We start from the raw sequence: 17,533 nt of genomic DNA, 5'->3' as shown, positions 1-17,533 counted from the left end.
CCGAGGGGTGCTGTCGAGGTGCTGCCGAGGGCTAGCGAGGCTGAGACCTATCGAGGGTGCTGTCAACAAGATAGCGGAGGCGTGGGCGCTGATGTGCTCGCAGTGGGGGGTCAACGAGGGGCGCAGGGGCGTGCAGGCAAGCGAGGCTAGCAGGGCCGTACCGGAACTTCCGATGGCCTGTTCAGGGATTTTTCAGCCGGTTCTGGTGGTTTCGCCTCCTGTTCTGGGCTCCTGGGATTAGGGGCTTCAATATGTGTGGTGGAGGTTTCTGGGATTTGAGGGCTACGAAATTAGGGTTTCAGGGTTAGGGCTTCATGCTGATAACTTGTTTTAGGAAAACTAAAATTGAGAGAGAATTGAGTCGTGCTTTCATTGATAATAGCGGTCTCTTTATATAGATAATTACAAGCATAGAGATAGAGATAAAGATAAAGTTGGAGAAATTTTAAATACACATCTCAAACCACTTAATACACATTCCTATTATTTTATATTTCAAATCAGATTTTATAGGTTGGTTAAATGACCAAAATAGACATTTATGTATTAAAAGAAAAATAATAATAATAATAATCATATGTTCCTTATATTATTCTATAATTATAAACACAATGAATTTATATACGTGGCATCCTAATTTAAAATAAGAATAAAGTTAGAAACCATCTAACTTAAATTTTTCTTAAATGAATTGTAATTAAATGGGGTGAGATACTATCTAATTTAGAATTTCAAAATCAATAGCATTAAATGTTTTTAAAACATATCGTTTTACTCCCACTTTTTAGTTCATTTTTTTTAATCTAAAAGTGATGATTAGACAATTTATTATCTAATATAAAATATCACAGGTATAAAACTTTTTAATTGTTAATATGTTTGATCATCCAATGACAACTACGTAGGTCCGCCATTGTGGAGAAACTATTGATACAATTTTGGTTGAATGTTCGACTCAAAATTTTATACTTGATCAATTGGTTGTTTAGTAGATGAGAACTCAAATAATACAAAACCTATTTCTAAGCATCTATTTGAACTTTGAAGGGAACAATAATGAATCCTTATGGATTTCCCAATAACTAACACAAGTAATTAATATGGTCAATTATATATACTAATCAAATGTTAAATAATAGTGTATTTCATGGTTTTTAAGTTTAAGGATATTTTAGGTCATTTGGGTTGTGTATTTAGTAAAATGTTAGAATGAGAAATTAAATGATAGGTGTATTGAGTAAGGAGTGTGTATTAAGTAATTAGGGATGTGTATTTAAAACTTCTCATAAAGTTGTACGTGAAAACATAATTATCCAATCATTGTACATCTACGAATATCTCCGAGAATATCTCTAACACAATTAGAGCAAGTAACCTAGAGTTTTGATTAGACATATATTCTGGATTTACTTTAACAAAAATAAATAAAAACTCTCCAATAAAAACCCGGTTAGAGTTGGAGATCTCCACATGAACCAAATAACAGAAAGAAACAGGGGACTTTGCTGACGACAATGGCTCCGAAGCTACTGTCACCCCTCTTCCAATGGCTCATTCTCCTAACCCTCCTTCTCCTCTTTCTCTACTCCTCACTCCTCTCCTTCCACACATCCTCACCGCAACCCAAACCAATCCCCACTTTACCCTCCTGCAATTTCTTCAATGGCCATTGGGTCCAAGACCCCGACCGCAGACCCATGTACGACGAGAGCTGCCCATTTCACAGGAACGCGTGGAACTGCTTGAGGAACAAGAGGGACAACATGGGTGTCATCAATTCTTGGAAATGGGTTCCTCGTGATTGCGTCTTGCCTCGGATCGACCCGGTTCGGTTTCTGGGTCTGATGAGGAACAGGAACATTGGGTTTGTTGGTGACTCTTTGAATGAGAATTTTCTGGTGTCGTTTTTGTGCGTACTTAGGGTGGCGGATTTGGGGGCTAAGAAGTGGAAGAGGAAAGGGGCTTGGAGAGGTGTCTATTTTCCCAAGTTCAATGTTACGGTGGGGTATCATCGAGCTGTGTTGCTCTCCAAATATGAGTAAGACTATTTACTTTGTCTGTGCACTAGTTTGTATTCTCTAACATTATATTGTGAAAGTTTACTTATTAGGTTCTTAAGTATGAAATTATTGTTATCTGTTGTCATTATGAATGTTGTAATGTAATCCAACCGGAACATATTGTTCGCAAACACATAGAAACAAAAACATGCAACCATGGCATTTTCAAATGACTGAAGCTAGTATAAGATTCCCATGAGGAGATAATGCTGGTCTGTCTAGTTTCGAATTTGTGAAGACTAGAGGAAATTAGCTCACACTTTAGCATTGGATGTCTTACGATCGGTTAATGATCCATATAAACGGGAAGTGATGACCAAGAGGTGTTTCCCGGACTTATCTATCATTCAAAGGAATTAGTGCACGCCCTTGCATTAAGTAATCCGTTTTTCCTTCCTTCATTGTCTTTTGCGTTATAGATCTGAAGGAGATCAAGGTAGCTGGTGTAAGTGTGCAGTTTAAAGGTCTAGGAAGAGGCAAAAAAACTGAAACCCTTTCGGGTTGGAAGATGTTGGCCTTTTAATGTGTTATTTGGATACTGCGAAATAGAAGGGTTTTTGAACAGTATTCAGGGTTGGGGGTGAAAGAGCTGTGGGATCGAGTTAGTTTTTGGTTTTTTTTATTGAGTTAGGTGGTATTTGTCACTGTTTTGTTCAGAGATTGTTCCCTATCATCTTTATTGTTAGATTGGAAAGCTGCAGTAAGTTGATGAAGTGACATTATCTTGGAAGTTTGTATTTCCTTGATAACCTTGAAATCCTTAGTGCAGCTTTTCTTTGTTTGTTCTTTGAAAGTGGATTTGTTGTCCTTTATTCTATTTTGCTGTCTGCGTTAATAAAACTTCAGTTGAGTGACTTTATCTCAACTAATGTATTTTGTTGTTTTCCTTAATAATTATGAAAATGGAAATCTCACATGCTCATAGATGACTGAATCAAGGTGGCAGCCAAAACAGCATGCAGATGGTGATCAAGATGGACTCAAAGGAATTTATCGAGTAGATGTTGATATTCCTTCTGATGATTGGGCAAACATTGGTGATTTCTATGATGTCCTTGTTTTCAACACTGGCCATTGGTAATTCCCTTTTCCTTATGCTAATCACTTTAAGGCATGAATGAATTGATTTAAAGCTCTGGTATGAAATCATCAAGGCACTGGCTTGACGCTGGCATTTATTATAATTTGAAAAGTTTAAATCATGAGTATCAGAAATACCCATTTTATTTAGGGGTCTTAACTGCAGTTTAATTTTTTCACAAGAATGTGCAAACATAGTATGTTCTTGTCCATGGTTGATTGCTGAGTCAAGCCTCCATTCCTCTTCTGTATGTCAGTATGGATTCTCATGTTTCTTTTTGAGTTGTCAGAACATAAGATGGTATTTCTTTGATGTCCTTGTTTTGAATACTGGTCTTTGGTAATTTCATTCTCAATCCGCTAGTTAACCATAGATGTTGGTTAATGAATGGTTTCTTCCTTCTCAATCCGCTAGTATGGATTCTCATGTTTCTTTTGAGTTGTCAGAACATGAGATGGTATTTCTTTGATGTCCTTGTTTTCAATACTAATCTTTGGTAATTTCCTTCTCAATCTGCTAGTTAACCATAGATGTTGGTTAATGAATGTTTTCTTCCTTTCACCACTATGTGCACTGATGAAATGTTTTATTCCTGATAATTAATTCTATTTTAAAATAAATGGATATCGGAAAATTTTCTGGGCATAGAGATTAATAAATTGTTTGTTACCCACCCAGACACATGCACAGAAGTCATCATGACTAGTTTTGGAAAGGAACAGAGATAACATATGGAAATGTTAAATCTGTAAACATAATCTTCTTAATATGAGATACATTTTAAATCTCTTGTGGAGTTTGCTACATTGAGCTGCCTCATCATTAGCTGGTTTGCATTCTTTGGATTTTGTTATCAATTCATAGTTTTACAGAAACGTCATCCGACTAAGTATTTTTTGCTTAACTAACTAGGTGGGGCTTTGATAAATTCCCAAAAGAAACTCCTCTCACTTTCTATCGTGCGGGTGAACCAATATATCCTCCGCTTGATATATTGGGTGGATTTAAAGTTGTTGTCGAGAATATGGCCTCATACATACAAAACAAAATTCCTCTGAAGACATTGAAGTTATGGCGTTTACAATCACCAAGGCATTTTCATGGGGGTGACTGGAATCAAAATGGCAGTTGCTTGTTTAATAAACCCCTTGAGGAGCACCAGGTATGAATTATGATGCTTTCCTTCTTTATGCCACTTACCATGGTTTTCATACATCAATCACATTCAGTTTGGTTGTCTTCCATCTTGAATGAAAAGCCTAGAGTTCTTTAAGTTGCTTTCAGATTTCATTTAAACATTCTAGAATATGTCATAAAACCAGATCTTGTACTTCATGTTTTCTTTACTGTATCTGCTTTTCATCCCCCTCCCCCAACGGTTTCTTGAGAAAATTGTATTGTAATGCCTCAACAGCTTGACTTGTGGTTTGATCCCAGCAACAATGGACCAAATAAAGAAGAAAGACTGCTGAATCGTCTCATAGAAGATGCATTGCAAGGAACTGATATTCAATTGCTTAACTTGACTCATCTGAGTGAGTTCAGAGCAGATGCCCATCCAGCAATTTGGTTGGGACAGAAGGATGCCGTCAAAGTCTGGGGCCAGGACTGCATGCACTGGTGCCTACCTGGTGTACCAGATACATGGGTTGACATTTTATCAGAGCTGATCCGTATTGGTTTGGAGCTGGGATGATGAACACTTTGTCGAACATATGGTCTAAAATTGCATTCCAGTATGGCTTCTAAGGAGGACAGATTTAGCCTAAACTTTCCCTATGCAGAGTACGCAAAGAAGGCCACGACAATGTTTTGAATTGAGAGCATACAAGCACATCACAAATCTGACTGGGAACTTGGTGACAGCTTTTTGATGAAGGTTGCTGTTCCATTTTTTTGTAAAGGAGAGTTGGATGGTACAAATTGAATTGTAACAAAATTAGATCCAGAGGGGAAAATTGTAACAAATAAGTAGCATGTTCTTTCATTACACTTTAATGTTATATGGGTGGCAAAATTTCCCTGTGAACTTGATGCAGCTTTTTCCTGAAGGTATTTTTTTTAATTAATCTTTTTATATGAAAATATTTGCAACCCAAAATTAAAGAGAAAAGCTCGGAGGGCAACCAGAGTTAAGTAAATCATAACTATTAGCCAAAGATGCTGAATGAGGCAACTGGTGGACTCAAGATCGATCTGAACTAATGGAATTACCCAACTTTGCTAAAGAATCAGTTGCAAAATTAGCTTCACGGAAGATGTGCTTGAAGGAATAGCTTCAAAAGATGAGGCATTAACTTGGATGTCTTTCACTATTTTCTATATCCGCCAAGGGATGTCACAATGCCGCACAAAAGTTGATAAGAATTTTGGAATCACTTTCAACTTGGATTTTCTTGAAACCACTTTCTAAGGCTTTTGTGAAGACCTTCGCATAACGCAAGAGCTAGAAGAATATTGTTGAGTTTCAGCTAGAAGAATATTGTTGTAACCAAGATTTCTTGATCCAAGAACAACAAGAAAACCATGAGCATCTCTTATGACAAAACCAGAAGCAGCATCGTTGTTATGAACACATCCGTCACATGATGGCTAGTAGGGGACTTCATATGTTGTTCTTAAGGTGTCGTTGCCAGTTTGCCACTCCTAAAATGTAACCTTTTCACGACCAACTCTTACATAGATAATTCTTGTCATTGCATTTCATAACATTCGGAGATTTTGACCTACAATTTTTGTGCGGGTCAAACGGATTCTCAGGAAAAAAACAAAAACAAAAAAGAGTAGTAGTAACAATGGTGGAGCCCCACTGGGTAAGAAACTCTGCGTTTTAACTTTTAACCATCCAATTCAGAACTTAAGGTGAATTCAAAGCCGTAGTTTTCAACATCTGGGTCTTCACCTCTCGCTACTATCATTCAGCTGCAAACTGATCTCAACATGGCTCTGAGAATGCATCTCCTTTCCCCCAAAGCCCCCCGACAACCTCCAAAATTCCACACCAGTCCCTTCTCCTCCACCAGACCCAAAACCCGAACAATCCAATGCAAAAAGAAGAGCATAAGCGATGCCGAGCTCGCATCAGATTTGTCAAAGATGACCACCCTTTTCGCGCAGAGAGACGAAGCCATGAACAAGAGCAGAGAGCTTCTCTTCACAGAGCTGTGCCAATTCCTGGATTCAAAAGCAGAGGAAGTCAAGAAGAAATGGAGGAAATCGGATGAGGACGAGAAGCGGGTTTTGGTTAAAGCCTTTGTTTCAGAGTGGGGTGTCAATTTTCACCCACTGTCTGCAAAATCTGTTCAAGATTTGGTCGAGGAGCACCTGCAGCACCAAAACCCACCTGCAAAATCCCCTTTGTTTCCTGGTTTGAAGAGGATGATGGGTTTCTCAGAAGAAGACAAATAGATTAATTTCGTTGCTCAATGTAAAATTTCAATTTGGTCTTTCAGATAATGTTAAGAGTTCATCTTTTTCCTAAGTCCTAACAACTATTGTGAATCGATTAAACACTATATACAAAAAGAACTAGTTTATTATCAATCGAATTCACGAACTCCTACTTATAAATAAGAGACATATGACACTAAATCAAATAAGAGACATATGACACTAAATCAAATGATACTGCATAACTTTTCTTCTTCTCACTTTGTGGTGGATTCGTTAAATGCAGACTATAATTGCGGAGTAGAAGGTGGTATTAACCCTTCTGCAGTAACCACTAAGCAAGCTACTTGAGTTGTTGTAAATCCAACAGATAAACTAGAAGGTGGTGTTAACCCTTCTGCAGTAACTACTAAGCAAGCTACTTGAGTTGTTGTAAATCCAACAGATAAAACTTTTATTTTACGTGACATTAATTTAGCAACATATGGTTGGGATGCAGGTCTTGTACCAAAGCCTTTGATGAGATTAAAAAATGTCAGTTCAAACTTTATGCAAACTAAGGGTACTTAAATAATCAAACAACGAATCTGGAAGTAATTTCTATATACAAAGTTAATAATAACACATTGATGCAATAATAGAGATGACCATCAGAAATGTAGCTGTTTGCACTGAGCAACTGATGCCTCTGCCGGACAATATGGGCATTTAAATGTCCTGGTGCTGCTCTTCGACAGCTTCATGATTGATTGCTTGCAGAGAACATGCAAGCACGGCATCAACATGGGGGGATTGTCTTCACTGCCTTGATCTCTACTCACAGGACAGACAAATATAGAATGGAACTGAAACTCCTTCCCCAACTCCACAGGCACTGGCAACTGTTTCATCGCTTGCCACTCCTGCTTCTTTGCAGCCATTACATTTGCCAGCTTCAAGAGAGTAGGCAACCCTTCAAATCCTGCAGCCATCGTCATACTCAACGGGCTGTTATAGGACTGTGCCAAGAGACTACAGAACTGCCCTGTAAGATCCTCCATCGCCTTCTCCCAATGAGTTGGAGATGTAAACTCAGAATAAGGGGAGTTGTTGAGCCTTCCTGCATATAAAAGGCAACCCATGAGCTTCAGTACCTCATCCTTGTGAGGGGAGGAAGGAGAAGCAAAAGGAGCAAGGTGAGTCCTGGCATATACAAGTGCATCAGCTTGAGTGCCATTTTGTAAAATCTCCAGAAACTGCAAACTATGGAGTTTCAGCTCAAGATTCAAACCATTCTGATTCAGTTGTTCACGGTTAGCACGGATCCAGTTTAGAGCAGGCTCAAGATTCTTAACCTTCATAGCCTCAAGTAACTGATGCATTACCGAGAACTGAGATTTTACAATGGTTAACTCTGGTTCTCCAGCCTCATCTATTATGCCATCTCCCAGATCAAACAACCCTTGCCGGTAAAAATGATTAGCAATGAGCTGATTCACAATATGGTAGTCAAAGTCAACATCTCTGTATGCCTTTGATATGTCTGGATTCAAGGTTCTTTCAAGGAGTTTAGTGTACTTGCTGAGGTTTAAGTTCAGTTCCTTATGTGACCCTTCTAACTGCTGGACTGGACCAACTGCACTGAGTTTGAGTTTCAGCTCTGCAAGGATGGATTTTTGATCAACAGGCGCGGAAGGATCCTGAGCTGAAAGGATCTGTGTCAGTGCCTGTTCAATTTCACGATGAACTTGCTGAATTACTTCTTGGGATTTAGAAGAAGATAGCTTTTGCTTCTTAACAACACGCTCAAATGCATCTTTGATGGAATTTAGCTCCATATTCCTATTTAAGTGACAAGCCCCTGTAAGAAAGTAACAAGGCAATCGATTCTTTAACTTCACAACCAAAAAATAGAAAATAAGCTATGCAAGTTCATTTTTTTGAATGTATGTATTAGAAAATTTGAGTTTATTTAGTTTCAAACAAAAATTTGCTGAAGGAAAGCCACAACAGTAACAAAGAAAGTGGAAAGTTATATCATCAATGACAATATCAAGTAAACTATTGGCACATAGAGCATATACACTAACAAGTGACAACATTCTACACTATAGTAGCCTCTTCAAGCAACTCTTGCATAAAGAGAAAATAAACCAAAAACACAGGAATAGGTTCATTGATTAAAAATAACTTTAAGCAAGGCTGGTAAAGGTCAATCTGACCTCTACCTTGCACAGCCTTCAGCCCAACTAAAGCTTCCTTCAGTTCATCTAGTCCTTTTCACACTGTAGATAGAGATCCCAAGTCCATAACTTACATATTGTGAATCCCCTAGCTCAGAATCAACAAAATATCACAAAACGCACATGTCCTTTCCTTCAAGTATGCACACAAAGTTATCTTCATTTGTTGAGCTTAATCTCTAGCATTTGCTCATACAGTACATGTGAATCTACATGGCACTTCTTGTTATCTGTTATGGACTACCCCATACATCAATATATTTGCAAAGTAATCATCTTCAGGCATCAACCAAAAAAGTGTAACAGAAAAGAAGCAGGGTGGCATTTGTACCAATGAATGCAGAAAACATTTCATGTTTAACTTCGCGGTGACATACACATCAGAGCCCAACAATCTTGAACAGAGGGCAGGTCTGTATCAATATCCTTGGGAGTGTATATAATGTCCCAAGATATGAATCAACTAGATTTCAAGTGCTTTATGATGTGTAAGAAATATAGATGGAAAATTAAGTATGAGAAATAAAATTTCCTTAAACAAAAATGCCTAGAACACCTTATGTGCTTAATTGACTCCATGAAGCATTCAAGTGAGTGTTGCATCATCTTTGATGCCCAATTTCCAAACAGAAGCATGAAAGAAAACCCTTTTTAGAAACTTGAAAACGATGAATAAAGACTCAAATGCTACAGAAACAAGATATATGAATAGAGTGCACAAAGCAATGTAACAACTTTAAATACAAGCGGTATTCTCCCTAAAGTTCAGAAAACCAAACAAGCACCCAAAAGAATCTCCATATACAAAAACACTAAAGACCTGATGAAACAAAAAATAACAATACGAATGCAACATATCATAACACAGTAAATACCAATGCAAGATATCACTTTCAGTACAGCATAGAAACTTAGCCAAGTTTAAATTATCATAACACAGTAAATACCAATGCAAAGTCGCCAAATTCAAGAAAGATAGGATTAAAAAAAAAAAATCCAATCAAAATATCGCCAAATTTTTTGCAGGAAAAAAAAAGCCTCCACCACTATTATCTGATGATTAACAAGTTGCTAAAACTAACTTGAAAAAAAAAATATATATATTCCAATCTGTGTTTGGTTAGCTAAAAGCCTAAAACATGAACTGAAGTATAAGAAATTTGAATAGGAATGATGATGTCATATATGTATATAAAATAAACGATTCGAAATCTCAATTTTAAATTCGAGAGAATTCCGTAAAGGAAACGAGAAGGTTACCGGAATTAGATCGCGATTCTGGAGGAGGAGTCCTGGTTCGTCCAGATACCTGAAAGAGAAGAAGAAGAAGAAGGAAGAAAGGAAGAAGAAAGAAGGGCGAGCGTGCGAGTTCGTGATATAAATATTGGTGGCGCACGTGTGAATGTGCCCTCGGGGCTTCTGTTTTTACTTTCACTTTGGGAAATAGGACGAGGAAGGGGATTCGTTTTTGTAAAGGTTAAGTGGGCCTGCAGTAAATCCACGTCCTCAATACGTATTGGTTGACTTGGACCTGCTTGCAGAGAATAACTGTTTGGTTTTACTGAAATTCATGGGGAATTGAATACGTGTCGGTTTTTGCCAGGATTTGTGAAAGTGAAGGATAAAAGGGGATCCAAATTCCATACCACCATCCAATCAAAATATGTCATGTATGTTAGGGCAACTCCAACCATTGGCACCATTTGGGGGTGCTATTCTCATTTTAGCACCCCCTTATTGCACTATTTATATAGGAATCAATTCTCATCTTCAATCATGAGGTGCGCTATATGGGGGTGTTATTTTCACTATTTGTGAATAAAATATAATATGAGTATAATTTTGATGAATATTATATTTAAAATATGTTAATTTAATTAAATAAGGTAAAAAATAATAATTTAACATTTTATCATAATATTTAAAAATTAATCTTATTATTTAATGAATTTAAAAAAAGTTTTAAATTTTTTTTTTTATGTCGGCATATACGACAAAAGTGTCGGCACATACGACAAAGAATCTAACTATTTAGAAGATATTTTGATGTTTTGTGTCGGCATATATGCCAAACAACCGAATTTCAATGTGATTTCAATGGCACGTGTCAATCTCTAATTTGCTGTCCAAATTACGGTTGAGTCTTTGTCTGCCACGTGTCATATCTTATCTAATGATATGAACTGAAACCGTCCATAAATATGGAGTCATTGTCATTCTCATCTCTCACAAATTCACAAACACTTCTCATATCCAAATCACACAAATCTTTCTTTCTTTTCCGTTTTGATTTTGTCAAACCATTTCAACAATGAATCGTTTGACGAAATGGTTGCAGAAAGATCAAGAAGAGGCCGTCACGAGAAGCCGTCGACGAGCCTTGATGATGTCTGCCGCTGCCTTGCAAATCCAAACTCTGGAAGATGAGGATTCACAATGGGGTGGTTCTTGAGAAGGTCGTACCTATAAGGCCAGGGATCGAGAGCTGATGGATCTTCGACTCAAAGCTCAATACTTCATTGATCCGTGCAGGTATGAACCAAACATATTTTGTAGGCGATATAGAATGCAACCTTGGGTCTTTGACAAGATGATGCGCGACGTGGCCAACTTCGACCCATATTTTGTTCAAACAATAAATGCTTGTGGGAGACTCAACTTATCCACTGAACAAAAGCTGACATGCGCCATGAGAATACTCGCGTATGGCATCACAGCTGGTTTCTGCAATGATTACCTAGATATTGCGAAGACCACTGCCATTGAGATTTTAGCACTTCACAAAAGCAATCTGAAATGTGTACCATGAGACTTACCTCCGCCGACCAACACCGGCATACTTGCGACGGCTGCTTGACAAAGCTGCAGAACGGGATTTCCCGGGGATGGTCGATTGCCTTGATTGTATGCATTGGCAATGGAAAAATTGTCCCACCGGATGGGCAGGGCAGTATACTAGCTACAGGGGGAAACCCACAATCATCTTAGAGGCGGTGACCTCCTACGATACTTGGATTTGGCATGTCTTCTTCGGACTTCCAGGTTCCCTGAATGATATTAACGTCCTTGAATGTTCACCGTTGTTCAATGACGTATGCACCGGTGAAACCCCTAAAGTGAACTACCAGGTACATAATAGGCATTATCGTCAATGTTATTACCTAGTTGATGGCAGATACCCTAAGTGGGGTTCATTTGTACAAGCAATCCGAAACCCGAGGTCGCCGCAGACACAACATTTCACAAGGATGCAGGAAGCATACAGAAAAGACATGGAGAGAGCATTTGGTATTCTCCAAGCTCGTTGGGCAATCATAAGAGGACCAACTCGTGGGTGGAGTAAGGAGAACCTTCAATACATCATGACAACGTGCATTATCTTGCACAATGTGATTGTTGAAGATGAGCATGATGAAGATGCAGCATAGCCATTTGATCAGGATGATATCCCAACCAGACCAAGGAAAGCAGAGATATATAAGAGACCAGTAATGGACACCAATGTTCATCGCAATCCGCAATAACTAAATCAATTCTTACGTCGTTATAGGAAGGTTAGATGTCCAGTGATGAATAAAAACCACCAAGACGATCTAGTCGATCACCTATGGACCATGAAGTTACAAGCTGATCAGAACCACCAGTGAGCAGTTTTCCTTTTTTTTTTTTTTGTGCTTTCAATAAGTGGCCATGTTGTCATGATAAATGGTCATGGCCCACTTTGGTTGTATTGTTGTGTGGTATGCTTTTACTTTGTATTGTGTGCTTTTAATTTGTGTGGTGTGCTTTATTATGAAAATAAAAGTTCAATGTTTTTTTACGAAGATGATCTACTCAACAAAATAATTTTTATTATCATAAATTAAAAACACAAACCATTCAAAGCAACTAACAATATTAATTACATCCAAGATGTCTCGCCAAATGGATCATAAGTGGTCAACTGTGTTGTCTCCTTCAGGGGGTGTAGGATCTTGAGATTCCGGGATGCTTGAAGTTTCTGCCTCCTTATCAATTATTTGTTGTTGTTTCCTCTCCCAATAAATCCTCTTTCTTGGGGTGAAAATTGATGGATCCACCTACATCATGCGAGCATCCTCAGCACGTTGCTCAATTAGTTGACCTTCCTCAAACTGTCTTTGTCTTTTTTGGTACTCGCGTTCTGTTTGTTCATAACATTTCTGCATTTGAACTCGTAGGCCATCCGCATCCTGCTTATTGCCTTTTTTCTTAGCTAGCTTCTGAGCTTTCTGTCCTTGAGGACGTGCCTTTCTTGATGAGGGAAGCTCATCCTCAGTAGTGTGTGTTCCATCGTCATCCAAGTTGACATGATTAGGAACACTAAAGTGGGTGTTTTCCATTGATGGCGTTTTTCCAAAACTTTCTTTATTTTTCAAGTATTGCCAACAATGCTCAAACACAAAATCACAACCTTCCGAGTCGTAGTACGTTGATTTAACATTCATGAGCTACATATAATATTAAGTAAATAAAATATTAAAAAAGAATTGGCTTAGTATAAATCGATGAATAAACTATATAACAACATTTTACTTTTAACAACTACATGATAAATAAAAAAATAATCATTATTGAACATATTTCAATATAATTACCTCGTCCTCCATATTTTCGCCGCATCTTCGTTGAAAGTGTTCGACCTTGTTAAGAGCTTGGCGCCACTTCATATATGCCGGACTTATTTTCTTCCAACAAGCGTGGCAACTAGAATGTGTTCTATCCATGCAACTGGCCGATTTGTGAGCATTGTACTCCTCCGCCACACGACTCCACAATAAGTCCGACTTTTGATCTTTTCCAATGCAACCATCACCCCTAACGGTGATCCAAGCTTGGCAAAGAATGACTTCTTCATTGTGCCTCCAAGAATCCCCTTTCGGAGCCATTTTTTCCAAGACAAAAAAAAAAGGAAGATATATTTAAGAACAAGAAGATGGGTTAATGAATGGAAAATTGTGAAGGAGATGGAGGATATTTGGCGTGAGGAAATAGAAAAGAATGGGTAGGTATTTATAGAATTTTCTACAATTCACTGTTCCAACGGGTATATTTTTTCCCCCCAATTTTCTAGTAATTTTTTTATTTTTTTTGGAACAAAAAGGAAATAATAACCCTTCAATTAATAAGAGCCGTTGATCACTTTTTTCCAAAAAATATGAGCCATTGGATTAAAAATAGATCCGTTTCAGTCAAAAAAAAAAAAATTAACCCAACATCTGACCGTCCATATTCAAAATGGACTGATCAGAGCCCTTCAGTTTGATGACCGTTGGGGGTTCCAACGGTAGGCAGGGGACAAAACGCAGCCCTAGTGGGGCCCGTGAACCAGACTTCGTCAGGCCTTTCTCTCTCTCCAGCGCATACGCACGCGTCTCCTTCAAGCTCAGTTCCAGGAGCGTCTCTTCTTCTGTTGGGCTGAGACAGCCCACTTGGTGGCCCTGTAGCTACAGTGACGAGTCCTGGTCTTGGAAAAGTCTCATATTTGAGACTTGGGATGAGCCCAAGTCCTATAAATTTAGGACCAACACCCCTCAAAAACCATGGTTGGAGATGAGAAGGCACATAATTCTCCCAAATCTGATTTTGAACCCCATGGTTGGAGTTGCCCTTAGCTTATAACCATATGTTAACTATGGTTAACCCTTAATAATTATCAGGAAAGAGAAAAATAATTTAATAATATAAAACTAATTTCTACATTATTCATTAAATAAACACACACTAAACCTTTTTGTCTTCAACTTGCCCTGACTTTTATGAGTTTTTCTATTGGAACCTCCAAATTTACTCACTTGACCTCTATGCTTTTTACACCTCTTATCAAATTTTCAAATACTAAATTTACTCACTAAACCTCACTAAACTTCCTCAAATAACCTCACTCAAATAATTTGCAAACAAATTATTATCTTTAAAATAAAAAATTTAGTCATTTCAATGATTTAATCACTCTGTAAATCTTAACTAAATATACATTTCTTAATCAAACATGAGTTTCAAAAATTAATGTCTAATCAATAAGAAAATGCCATGAACTATTATTATTATTATTATTTTCTATTTTAGCTGTGCAAAAAAAAATATGAAGAAATCTTTTGTTTTTATTTTTGTCGGTGAGCTGTGAGCTGTTGATAAATTATAATTCCAACACTGTAAAGGTCATGGGTTCGATTCTCATTAACATATGTAAGGGTCGGGTGGGCTAAGGATTTTTTTTTTAATTTTGAATTTTTATAAATTTGTTTTTATTCTAAAAAAAAATTATTCTTTTTTTAATGTTTATTTTTTTTTCTGTATTTTTGGTACCACATGATTAATTTAATTTTTTTTAGTTTTTTTTTTTTCAAATATAATGGATTGACTTAGATTTAGGTCATAAATCATAAGAGGATTTATTTTGTTTTCCCTCACCAATATGCGTTCAACATATATATCATACATTTTTATGTCACATGATCTTAATCATATTTTTAATTCTTATTAAATGTATATGAATGCTTTAATGAGTATGTAGTGAAATTGGAAAATGAAAATAGATAAGGAAAATAATAAGGAATACAATCTAATATTATTGAATTGGAAAGTCTACATAAAATAAATATAATATTTTTTTGGTATAATTTATTGTCCTTAATAGTCATTTTATAGTAGATTATATATGTCATTTAATAATTCATAAGAGAGTGAGGTCAAGTGAGCAGATTTGGAGGTCTCAATATAAACTCTCTTTCTTTTTCTGCTACCAACGTCTTCTACCATCATCTTCTTTATTTCTTTTTTCTCCAGTCCACTCTCTTCTCACAGACGTTTGGTTCTTCATCTTCTTGACTTACTTTTTTTGTTTTTCTTCAAAAAGCCTCACAAGACTAACATAAAAATAACATTTGTTTTTTTTTTCAGTTATTATTCATCAAAAATGATAACATGCCAGATCAAAATGAAATAGGTAGCTTGATAAATGAAATTAAGGAAACATCCAAGTTGAATGTACATTTCACGAACTGTTCTACATAAATTCCTCTATCACTTTAATAGTTTGATAGAAGCAATAGACAGACTACAAACAAAAAAACAGACCAGCTACTCATAAAATGGCTTCAAAACTTCTTTTCTTTTCAATTCTAGCTAGCTGCAATATTGGTGCTTAAAATGTCGATGGATCTGGAAAATTCAGTTGGTGATCTGGTCCTTGAGGTCTTGGTTGGATGATAGCCTATCAATTTTTTCCATAAGCAATAGTTATTATTTAGATAAACAAATCTAAAAAAATAAAATAATAGATACATACAAGAGAGCAAACCTGTGAATACATAAGTGAATAATCAAACATTGGACGAATAGGTTGGTAACCAAGTGATTAACTTAGAATTGCATGAACAATAGAAGCTGTTGGTGGAAATCCATAAGGATAATGCGAGGGAATGCCTTAAGCACCAAAAGTTGTTGGAAATCCAGGACGTATGAAGGGCATATTTGATTGATTTTGATTAACCAATCCAATTGATCCCTATACATTATATACACAGTAATATAAAATTATTTCAACTTTCACAAAATATGAGCTATAGATTTCATAAATGACAAAAATAACCTGAACATGTTCATATGAATTTGAAGGGTCAGTCTTCTCATGTTCATATGAGTTGGGTTCCTGAGAATCTATATATTGATAATGATTGTTACAATGGTTAGATATTGTATAGATAAACAAATAATGCAAGATAAACAATACACATAACATTTTCTACTAACCTTTTCTTTTAGATGTGGAGCTTTCCTTTTCTTTGATACAGAGACATTTTGTTTTTTAAGGGGTACTGGACCATCCTCTTGTTCTTGCCGCAGTGATGAAGATCTCGTTTTTGATTGCTTCTTAGATCCCAAATCATTATTTCTCTTACCTTTGCCACGTCTTCTACGTCTCTTAACTTTTGGATCACGCAAAACCAGATTTGCATTATTTTCATTCACTTGATCGTCTGAATCTATATCACCATTTGTTTCATGTTCTTGTCCAATGGATAAATTGCCATCCAATTCTGCCTCCAACTCCAACAATTTAGACTCCACCAAAGTGGATAATTGCTTATCCTTTGCACCTTTTGCTACAATTCTTTGTGCTATATGAGCCAAGTGACTATATTGGAGTGCAGAAGATGCGCTCCGATCACTAAAATTTGCTTCCCCATAACATTCAAGATCAACTCCTTGTCTAGCATCTCGTCTCCATCTTTTTAAGTAGTACTTGGATGGTAATGTTGACAAGCCTAACTCAAGGAATAATTTTAATGCATGTGCACAAAGAATCCCTTCAAACTGAAATCTCTTACAACTACAATTAACTGACTGATTTGAAGGGGAATAGATGACTGACCTTCTCAAGTTTGGATTCCCTGGTCTTTGAACCACATATGTTTCTATTCTCCCGTTATCACTCTCTAATTCCAGTATCAAGTCCAAACATTTTCGAAACTCTTCTTGAAAACAATTGAAACTCGCTTTTGTGTACATCTTTGCTGTTTCAACCTCCACCTACCAATTAGACAGAAGTTTTCGCTTTCTTTGCGTAGTTGCAACTTCCGTGAGCCTCTCCTTTTCTCTTCGATCAACTAAAGCACGCTCATAGTGTACCATCCACTCACAAAGAATAAGGTTCTTATAAAATAACTTTTTCAAAGTCTTGTTTATACTTTCACTTCTCTGAGTTGTTGTCATACCTACAATAAAGCTAATGCATTACTGTCTCAACAAAAAAGACT

The 17,533-nt window shown here is 36.9% G+C and overlaps 5 protein-coding genes across 6 annotated transcripts; 3 read left to right on the top strand and 2 right to left on the bottom strand.

Annotated features, from left to right (window-relative positions):
• The first annotated feature begins 1,467 nt into the window (after positions 1-1,467).
• On the top strand, positions 1,468-5,170 carry LOC112174163 (protein trichome birefringence-like 12). 2 transcript variants are annotated; one of them, XM_024311893.2, is made up of 4 exons: positions 1,468-2,038; positions 3,000-3,137; positions 4,054-4,303; positions 4,556-5,170. In XM_024311893.2, exons 1-4 carry the CDS (start codon positions 1,515-1,517, stop codon positions 4,835-4,837), a joined length of 1,194 nt encoding a protein of 397 aa, XP_024167661.1. In that variant the 5' UTR covers positions 1,468-1,514; the 3' UTR covers positions 4,838-5,170. The 2 variants fall into 2 exon arrangements, with proteins under 2 accessions (XP_024167661.1, XP_040364140.1); XM_040508206.1 differs by having other exon boundaries at positions 4,579-4,734.
• Positions 5,171-5,926: 756 nt separating this feature from the next.
• LOC112172297 lies at positions 5,927-6,676 on the top strand. The gene has a single exon (XM_024309581.2). The coding sequence runs from the start codon at positions 6,082-6,084 to the stop codon at positions 6,547-6,549; it is 468 nt and encodes a 155-aa protein (XP_024165349.1). The 5' UTR covers positions 5,927-6,081; the 3' UTR covers positions 6,550-6,676.
• A 349-nt stretch (positions 6,677-7,025) lies between these two features.
• Positions 7,026-10,174, bottom strand: LOC112172296 (protein RMD5 homolog). The gene is made up of 2 exons (XM_024309580.2): positions 10,014-10,174; positions 7,026-8,371 (listed from the first exon to the last, which is right to left on the bottom strand). Exon 2 carries the CDS (start codon positions 8,346-8,348, stop codon positions 7,182-7,184), a length of 1,167 nt encoding a protein of 388 aa, XP_024165348.1. The 5' UTR covers positions 8,349-8,371; positions 10,014-10,174; the 3' UTR covers positions 7,026-7,181.
• A 1,464-nt stretch (positions 10,175-11,638) lies between these two features.
• On the top strand, positions 11,639-12,181 carry LOC112171136 (protein ALP1-like). The gene has a single exon (XM_024308364.1). It carries the CDS (start codon positions 11,639-11,641, stop codon positions 12,179-12,181), a length of 543 nt encoding a protein of 180 aa, XP_024164132.1.
• A 4,019-nt stretch (positions 12,182-16,200) lies between these two features.
• On the bottom strand, positions 16,201-17,285 carry LOC121049991 (protein FAR1-RELATED SEQUENCE 5-like). The gene is made up of 3 exons (XM_040508503.1): positions 16,676-17,285; positions 16,366-16,433; positions 16,201-16,281 (listed from the first exon to the last, which is right to left on the bottom strand). The coding sequence occupies exons 1-3, from the start codon at positions 17,283-17,285 to the stop codon at positions 16,201-16,203; spliced, it is 759 nt and encodes a 252-aa protein (XP_040364437.1).
• Between the last annotated feature and the right edge of the window lie 248 nt (positions 17,286-17,533).

This window comes from Rosa chinensis, chromosome 6, assembly GCF_002994745.2.
Source record: "Rosa chinensis cultivar Old Blush chromosome 6, RchiOBHm-V2, whole genome shotgun sequence".
Taxonomy (NCBI): Eukaryota; Viridiplantae; Streptophyta; class Magnoliopsida; order Rosales; family Rosaceae; genus Rosa; species Rosa chinensis.
This window is presented reverse-complemented; position numbering and strand designations above follow the sequence as displayed.

What these genes read in the sequence shown, in the direction of transcription:
- LOC121049991 (XM_040508503.1), bottom strand. Translation starts at nt 17,285, where the DNA reads ATGTACACAAAAGCGAGTTTCAATTGTTTTCAAGAAGAGTTTCGAAAA. An exon ending in ACGTAGAAGACGTGGCAAAG is followed by an intron (nt 16,434 to 16,675) that starts GTAAGAGAAATA and finishes ATCAATATATAG; the next exon opens with ATTCTCAGGAACCCAACTCA. An exon ending in ATTCATATGAACATGTTCAG is followed by an intron (nt 16,282 to 16,365) that starts GTTATTTTTGTC and finishes TATAATGTATAG; the next exon opens with GGATCAATTGGATTGGTTAA.
- LOC112172296 (XM_024309580.2), bottom strand. Translation starts at nt 8,348, where the DNA reads ATGGAGCTAAATTCCATCAAAGATGCATTTGAGCGTGTTGTTAAGAAG.
- LOC112174163 (XM_024311893.2), top strand. Translation starts at nt 1,515, where the DNA reads ATGGCTCCGAAGCTACTGTCACCCCTCTTCCAATGGCTCATTCTCCTA. An exon ending in GTGTTGCTCTCCAAATATGA is followed by an intron (nt 2,039 to 2,999) that starts GTAAGACTATTT and finishes GACTGAATCAAG; the next exon opens with GTGGCAGCCAAAACAGCATG. An exon ending in GTTTTCAACACTGGCCATTG is followed by an intron (nt 3,138 to 4,053) that starts GTAATTCCCTTT and finishes TTAACTAACTAG; the next exon opens with GTGGGGCTTTGATAAATTCC.
- LOC112172297 (XM_024309581.2), top strand. Translation starts at nt 6,082, where the DNA reads ATGGCTCTGAGAATGCATCTCCTTTCCCCCAAAGCCCCCCGACAACCT.
- LOC112171136 (XM_024308364.1), top strand. Translation starts at nt 11,639, where the DNA reads ATGGTCGATTGCCTTGATTGTATGCATTGGCAATGGAAAAATTGTCCC.